This window comes from Montipora capricornis, chromosome 9 (genome assembly GCF_036669925.1).
Source record: "Montipora capricornis isolate CH-2021 chromosome 9, ASM3666992v2, whole genome shotgun sequence".
NCBI lineage: Eukaryota > Metazoa > Cnidaria > Anthozoa > Scleractinia > Acroporidae > Montipora > Montipora capricornis.
The window spans coordinates 39,461,016-39,468,515 of NC_090891.1; the positions used below are offsets into that span (position 1 = coordinate 39,461,016).

Below are 7,500 nucleotides of genomic sequence, written 5' to 3' on the forward strand. Positions count from 1 at the left end.
TAGATTATCATGTTTGGTGCTAAAATAGTAATGGGGAGAGGTGCCTTAAAAACAGCCAGGTAATATTACTGGTTACTATAACCTAGGGACCAATGACCGAGTGATGTGGTGAAATGAAGTCAAACTTGTACATGTTTTAGCTACAGTATTCCCCTAGACACATTCAGGAGAAATTAAGGTTTGTTTTCTATAGCAACTGTGGTGCTGATTTGTTAGAGAGTTAATTAAGAATCATGTTTTCCCTAATGAGTTGATAGAGATAAATTAACCATTGCAAGAAATACTCAAATGTGACCTGACATTTCAAATGTTATCCCCAGCGCCCTAAGCTTTTCAGGACAATTTAGACAGCCTTATCAAGTACAATAAAAGGCACAATGGGTCAGGTTTAAAGGGAACCTCAATTAAAACTTGTAACAAAATAACTTTAAACCACAGAACATAATGTTTACAATAAACATTGTTCCCGAGTTTTCCAAGGAAAGCGTTTGTATCTGAAATAAATAAATTTGACAAACGCTTGTTTTGGTTTTCAAGACAATAGGGCCACCACGACACGTCACAATTATTCAAGACGGCTGCGCCCGTGAAATTTGAAAGTGAAAATAAGTGATTCTAATATTCACTTTTTTCGATACAAACACTGTTTTAAAGAAAATTGTAAATCAAATTTGATTGCAAACATAATTTTATTCGTTTTAAAATTATTCAGTAGTCGGGGTGGAGGTTTCCTTTAACCCATTGACTCCTGGGAATGAGGTTTAACAGATTTTACTCTTCCTAAAGTCTGCTACGAGCCTAGAAGGCCTACCAGGCGGGCGCTTATCTCCAGTTTCTGTAGCATGAAGCGACTAGGAGTATTTCTACTCCCCCCTGGATGGGATGCTAGTCCATCGCTCGGTTACCCCCAGCATTTTCGCCAGTACCCATTTATACACCTGGGTGGAGTGAGGCACCGTGAGAGTAAAGTATCTTGCCCAAGAACACAACACAATGTCCCTGGCCAGGACGCGAACCCAGACCACTTGATCTGGAGTCGAGCACACTGACCATGAGGCCACCACGCGTCCTACGTCCTATTTTACTCTGCCTGACACCAGACAATTTCACTCATCAACTGGGTGTGTCCCGGGGTGCATGAGGAGTGACTGGGTTAACGAAAATAATGGAGGTCAAAACAGACAAATGGAACACTAGGTAATAAAATGGTATCCACATACAAGATTCAAAATCATCCTCTTCTCCATCACTGATCTTTCCTGGGATGACCTTGTTTTTCTTTAAGACCATATCTTGCAGGCTGAGAATTAACAGCGATAAGGAAACAATCTTTAATTTAGTCTTTACTCGACAAATTCCCCCCCCCCCCACCTTCCGAAGATCAGCAATAACAATGTACCTGACGATGGGATGCACACTGATAATATAAAAAGGTCAAGCTGATGTCTCCCCTAATGGTCAGGGTAAAATGCTGATTTCAGACCACGGGTAAAATACAAACTAAGGTTATAATGTAACTGTTGAAAAAGCCCAAACCCTTTTAGAAGTGCTAACAGTTAAGCCTAAATGTTGTTTTATGCCTAATTAGGCCTTAGGTTAGCACTTCTAAAGGGTTTGGGCTTTTTTAACAGTTACATTATAACCTTAGTGTGCAGTTTATGCCTGGTCTTATTTTACGCTGACTGCTTCCCAAATGGGTTAAAATTTTCAGAGTGTGACATTTGATTTGTCGCATCATGTCAACAGTTTGACTCCAGAATTTTCTGTTAAATATGGAACACCAAATAAGTCAACTTTTCTTATTTAACTTTTACTTAATATTTAAAAATCTTAGTTTCAGATGTACCTGGGTAAGGCAGGACTGTCAGAAATACTGTCGTCTGTGTGACAATCAGTCATCCTGCAAAACATGGATTAGGGAAAATTAAAAATTAATACTTACAACACAAGATTACTATCAAATTAAAAACGTGAATTATGCCTGGGCTCTGAGACCTTCCAAAAAATAACGATAAGCAAAGAGCGCAAGGCCTTTTTTGAAATGGCTATGGAACAAAATAATATTTATCAGATTCAATGTACCTTTGCCTTAGTATCAACAAAATGGATGCAATAATATGGACAGTGATATATTACCAAAAATAATTAAATATTCAAAGTCAAACGAAATGTATATTAATAATTAGTATCACCCAACTAGTGGACTAATGCAAATCCTGCATTTTGATTGGCTACGCTACTAGATGACTATTAGTAATAGTCCTCGAGTATCGAAAAGTGTAACGCTTTCTTTCGTTTTATCCTGTTTGTTATTGCCTTTTCTGTCCAACTAGTTGGGTGATACTAAAACAATTAGACCCTTTGCCCTCAAGGGCCACTGGTCAATAGCCCATTCGGCTTCGCCTCATGGGCTATTGACCCGTAGCTTTTGCCGGCTACGGGTCTAATTCTTAAATATACCTTTCTTTCATTCATTAGTACTAGTCCTTTCATGGGAACAAAAGAACCCAACAACATTGACCTGCTTCCAAATGTGTGGCTTCATGGCTCAGTTGGTAGAGGAGCTGTCTAAATATCTCAGGTGTCTATAAAGTGATGATTGCTTAAATTATCCAAATACCATATTTATTTGATTAAACGCCCAACCTCAAATAAGCGCCAACCTTGAAGGTAGAAAAGTTAATAAGCGCCCAGCCTCGAATAAGAGCCCCCCCCCCCCCCCAAAAAAAAAAATAATAATAAAGTGCACAAGAGGAATACAGGTATTGATTATTATGGTATTTCTTTAATGGCTTACAATCTCTAGTTTCATTATCTGAAAATTTTATGACAACAGTGGAATTTTTCTCAAAGTTTCAGCTGAAATGTCCATGTGGCGCAAAGCTCTTTCAGCCGCAAGAGAAATCCCTTATTGAGCTGAGCGACGATGACATTAAAGTTGATTGATAGTCATGATAGCTAAAGAGACTTCTTCGTAGACCGAACAACAAGTTGTTAGTCCTGGGCATACGTAGTCCGAACAATGAACAGTTACAATTTATATGCTTTAATATTTTGTCATGTTTTGTTACAAAATAAACTTTTTACCTACTGAAAATAGTGAAAATTTAGCAAGCACCCAGCCTCGAATAAGGGCCCACCTCGAATAAGCGCCCATCCTAAAAGTACAAAAATTAAATAAGCGCCCTGGGCGCTTAATCGAATAAATACGGTAAGTGCGAGAATCATTTTGATCCATTGTTTGGCAGCAGTAAACATACAAATTTTAATAATATTGTACCAGAGTGCTCTGACTGTATACTTACCAAGACATTGACTTTGAGGATTTTGTAGCATTACCATCCTTGTCAGTTTCAAGGTCACCCGACTCAACCAGTTCCTCGTGTCGTTTTTCCTCGACATCATCAGCATTATCAGCGGCACAGCTTTCATCGAGGCCATTAATGTTATCAATACGGTCAATACTTTTATCTTGATCTACTTGATCTTGACCTTCACTTTCAATGCCGTAGTTTTCATCAATGCTGTGCCATCCTACAAATTCAGGCATGTCATCAATTTCTGCAGAAACTGAAGCCTTTGAAGCTTCACTAGTCAAGACTTCTTTGGTTGGGTCTTCCTCATTTCCTTCTGTGCTGTGCCAAATTTTCCAATCTCTTGAATTAAACTTATTACAGTTATCTTTCTCATCCTCCCCTTCAGTCACTTGTTTATCACAGTTTGAAACCTTGTCTGGTAGTTGAATACTGTTGTTTGGCCCATTGTCTGTTTCCTCATCCTTGTCAAGTGATCTCAGTTTTGAACCAGGCTCCAAGACATCTTCCCAGACGTCAGAATAGTTAGTATCTTTATCATTGTTTCCTGCATCATCACTGTCACTGTTGACACTGCTCAAATCATCTTTATCAACACTTCCACCATCATCTCTGTTAATTTCATTATCATCACTGCTGTCACCAATGATTACATGGTCTCCTGTAACATTGGCCACGGTATAATGTCCATTATCTTTGTAATCCAGTCTGTTTTCATCTCTACCCTTCTTGCTGCAACTGAAGCTATCCTCTAGGGAACTATGCTCACTATAGTTGTGCATGGCAAAATTGTCACCATTACTTTCGCTCTCCCTGTCATTTATGTTGATATCATGGTCACCAATACTGGCACCAATATTGCTATCATGAGCTTCAGGACTAGCATCAATGTCAAAATTATTGGGACTGTCATCATTCTCAACAGGGTCACCAACATTGGAACTGTCATCGCTGGTACTGTTTGTGCCATTTTGAATACCTTCTTCCTTCCCATTGTCTGAATCACTATCATCATTAACACCACCGTTAATGTCAAAGTCATCATCATCACTGTCATCACCGATACTGTTCTCATCAACATCACTAGCAATTAAATTTACAACACCATCACTTCCATTGTCATTAGCACTGCTGTTAACACCACTTTCGACAACATTGTAACCATCACTCTCATAATTCTCCTCATCAAATGCAATTTCCTCCTTGCTGTCTTTTGAATCTTCACTGTCCCTAGTGCTCATTCTGAGGTTATCATTCTCTGCCTTCTCTTGAATTTCCTTCTGCAGCTAATTAAAAAGGCAAAAAAAGGTCTACTAGTACTGTTAACATGGATTGACTAAATTCCAATTTACGACACAAGTCTCTCGTTGGCATGGGGTTTAACTTAACTGCTGAATACCGTGACACTTCACATTTGTTTGCATTTCATTGAATAAGAATGACATATCGACTCGCTTTTAGGAACGCCGACAAATGCCAACAAATGCTTAACAATAACATTGATATTAACAGGGACGCGGACGATAACATAAACAAGTCAAAACGAAGATATCTTTGTCCGATAGTACCACGAAGAAAAGAGTAAAAGGGAAGAATGGAAGTATGGCCAACAGCTTATCTCGATCTTGTCCAGCTGCCTATACAATGCATATATGAAACAGCCATGCAAGTAAAAGATGTGCAGATTTTTTACTTACTGCCTCTATCTTTGCATGGACAGGCATATCAAACCATCCAATTTCTCTTCCAAGTCTTGATAGCCTCTCTCTGATGAAAAGATCTACGGTAGAATCCATACTTCGAAGTCTCTTGTCTGTTAAATCTTCGAAAACAACCAAGGTTTGCTCCAAAGATGAAAGAAGTCGAATTTTCGCGCCAAAAATCGGTTTACCAGACGAGGGCTCTAAGCACACAAAGCTGATTGGCTATTGCCAAGTTAACCAACCAATTGAAATCGAATAGGCATCCAGGTGTCAAAACATTCTGAGTGAGGTCTGGGGCGACTTTCACCAAGAAAAATGGCCGGCGCTCGACCCGAGAGTTGAAGGTGCCTTTTGCCCAATTTTGATGTCAAGCGTTGTTATGGCTGAATGTGGTTGTAAAACTTCGCGTTTCAGTGTCACCATTCTTCGTTACCTCCGTGGATCAAAATCTTCTTTTAGAAGTCTTCGAGCGCTTGCGTTTCACAATTATGCACGAGCTTCAAGATTTGATCGAGATCTCCCGATGCATCATTGTGTAACATTACGATCAACATGTGCTTTAAAATTTACAGGTTTTACGTCGAATGCAGGACCGTATCATAGCATTCATCAGAACTGTTCTGATGAGCAAATACGCATGGGAAGCATCAATTCTCCGCGACATTTTAGCACCGCCGCCTTTGTGGAGTCGTGTCCTGCCCCAGTGCAGCCCTACCTGCGTCTAATTCGCTTTGATAAACCAATAGGAACATGGCTGTTGTTTATACCTTGCACATGGAGCATCGGACTTGGGGCACCTCCAGGCTCCCTACCAGATCTCCAGCTACTGGCTTTGTTTGGGTTGGGATCACTGGTGATGAGGGGGGCAGGGTGCACGATAAATGATTTGTGGGATATAGACTTTGATAAGAAGGTAGGAGTAGGTTGACATTAAGGGTCGCAAGTGTTGCAACAATAAGCACAAGAAACATATACAAATGCACCTATCAATGTTAAGCTGCTGGTGGGGGGGGGGGGGGGGGGGCCGAGCGTCAACATCCACGAACTCCTGCCATTCATCTTTGAATTGCTGAACCAAGATTTCGTCGTCAATATCAATTTTGAATTCTGTTTTCATCGTTTGATAAAACTCTCACTAACTTCCAGAGCCTTACAGCTCTCGCCATACTGAACAAGAACCTAAATAGTAAATTTAATTAAATACATTTATTATGCTTATGAATTCAAGGAAGCATACACAAGTTGCATGAAAAAAACTCATGAATATTCAAACATATGCAAAAAATATGCACCAGAACACAACGGAAACAAAAGCTTTTCTATTGGATTACATCTCAACCTTGTTAAAAAGATTCGATGACCTTTGTCTTAAAAAATATAGAGCAGATTCTTTCACCTTTCTTTCACTCATGGCATTAAGGGAATCACAGAGAATCGGTTTGCTTCTAGTGACTTCTGGGTAATCCCAAAATGGCGGTACTATTTTTCAGTCTTTCTCGGTCATTCAAGATGGCGATCAGCCAAGATGGCGTCAGTGGACCCCACTCTCTATACGGTTAAAGTCAAAAGTCCCAACCCGCAGAACTCAACGAATGATCATAAGTCCCTACCACGGGCAGACTTGTAACATCAAATCCTCCTCCTATGCCCGGCCTCCCCCCCAGTGGCTTAACATTGATGGGTACATAACTTGTACGTGCATGTCTCTTGGGTGATGATGTATCGAAGGCATTGATCGAGGATCAAGCACACACATTTATGGGACAGCAGTCAAAGAGTGTAGCATGTCTTGTACACTACATGTTTTACTAATACAAAAACAAACCTAAACATTCATTAAAGCTAACCTTAGGCCTAAAAATTATTGTTTAGGTCTAATTAGGTTTAGTTTCAGGTCTAATTAGGCCTAAGGTTAGCTTGGTTAGCTTTGATGAATGTTTAGGTTTGTTTCTGTATTATGGTAAAACATGTAGCTTACAAGACGAGCTACACTCTTTGACCGCTGTCCCATAAACGTGTGTGTTCGATCCTCGATCAACACCTTCGAAATAGCTTCACCCCTGTAACGTTGTGTAGATTTCATGTGCTTATTTCTGTGTCTTATGTGAAAAAACAGCCCTTAGAATCTGTGTCAAGAGATGACTGTTATAAAGACAGGGCTTATTAAAAATGACCTTATGACCTGAGACTGATCCCTGAGGAGTGACTGATCCATTTGTGGGGAACAGGCGGATGGGTTCCCAAGTTCAAGAATCTCCTTGATATGCTTAGTTTTTTATTCCGAGTGGTTTTTTCTGTTCTGTAAAACTTTTATAAAACTGTTATTCATGCACATTTTACTATAATATTACCGGTATATGTCTGCATACATTTCCCATTTGATTGCCTAGCTAATGACGATTGCTAAAACAAATAAATTTTTGATCACATATCTTTTATAAAAAAGCAAAGATTGTGAATTAAAAATCATGTCAAGGTGATCC

At 39.6% G+C, this 7,500-nt stretch overlaps 2 protein-coding genes across 3 annotated transcripts in view; one reads left to right on the plus strand and one right to left on the minus strand.

Moving 5' to 3' along the window:
- Positions 1 to 5,209, minus strand: part of LOC138015217 (germ cell nuclear acidic protein-like) — a 19,595-nt gene extending 14,386 nt beyond the window's left edge. The window contains exons 1-4 of one of the 2 annotated variants that reach the window (XM_068862182.1): positions 5,012 to 5,170; positions 3,306 to 4,600; positions 1,847 to 1,900; positions 1,221 to 1,300 (exon numbers count right to left, since the gene is read on the minus strand). In XM_068862182.1, coding sequence (XP_068718283.1) covers positions 1,221 to 1,300; positions 1,847 to 1,900; positions 3,306 to 4,600; positions 5,012 to 5,110 — 1,528 coding nt within the window. In that variant the 5' untranslated portion in view covers positions 5,111 to 5,170. Of the gene's footprint in view, positions 1 to 1,220; positions 1,301 to 1,846; positions 1,901 to 3,305; positions 4,601 to 5,011 lie in introns of both variants that reach the window. The other variant, XM_068862181.1, reaches the window with a different exon arrangement.
- Positions 5,210 to 5,322: 113 nt separating this feature from the next.
- The window catches only part of LOC138015656 (4-hydroxybenzoate polyprenyltransferase, mitochondrial-like), an 8,075-nt gene continuing 5,897 nt past the window's right edge, over positions 5,323 to 7,500 (plus strand). Inside the window, exon 1 of the mRNA XM_068862751.1 lies at positions 5,323 to 5,930. Coding sequence (XP_068718852.1) covers positions 5,382 to 5,930 — 549 coding nt within the window. The 5' untranslated portion in view covers positions 5,323 to 5,381. The remainder of the gene's footprint in view (positions 5,931 to 7,500) is intronic.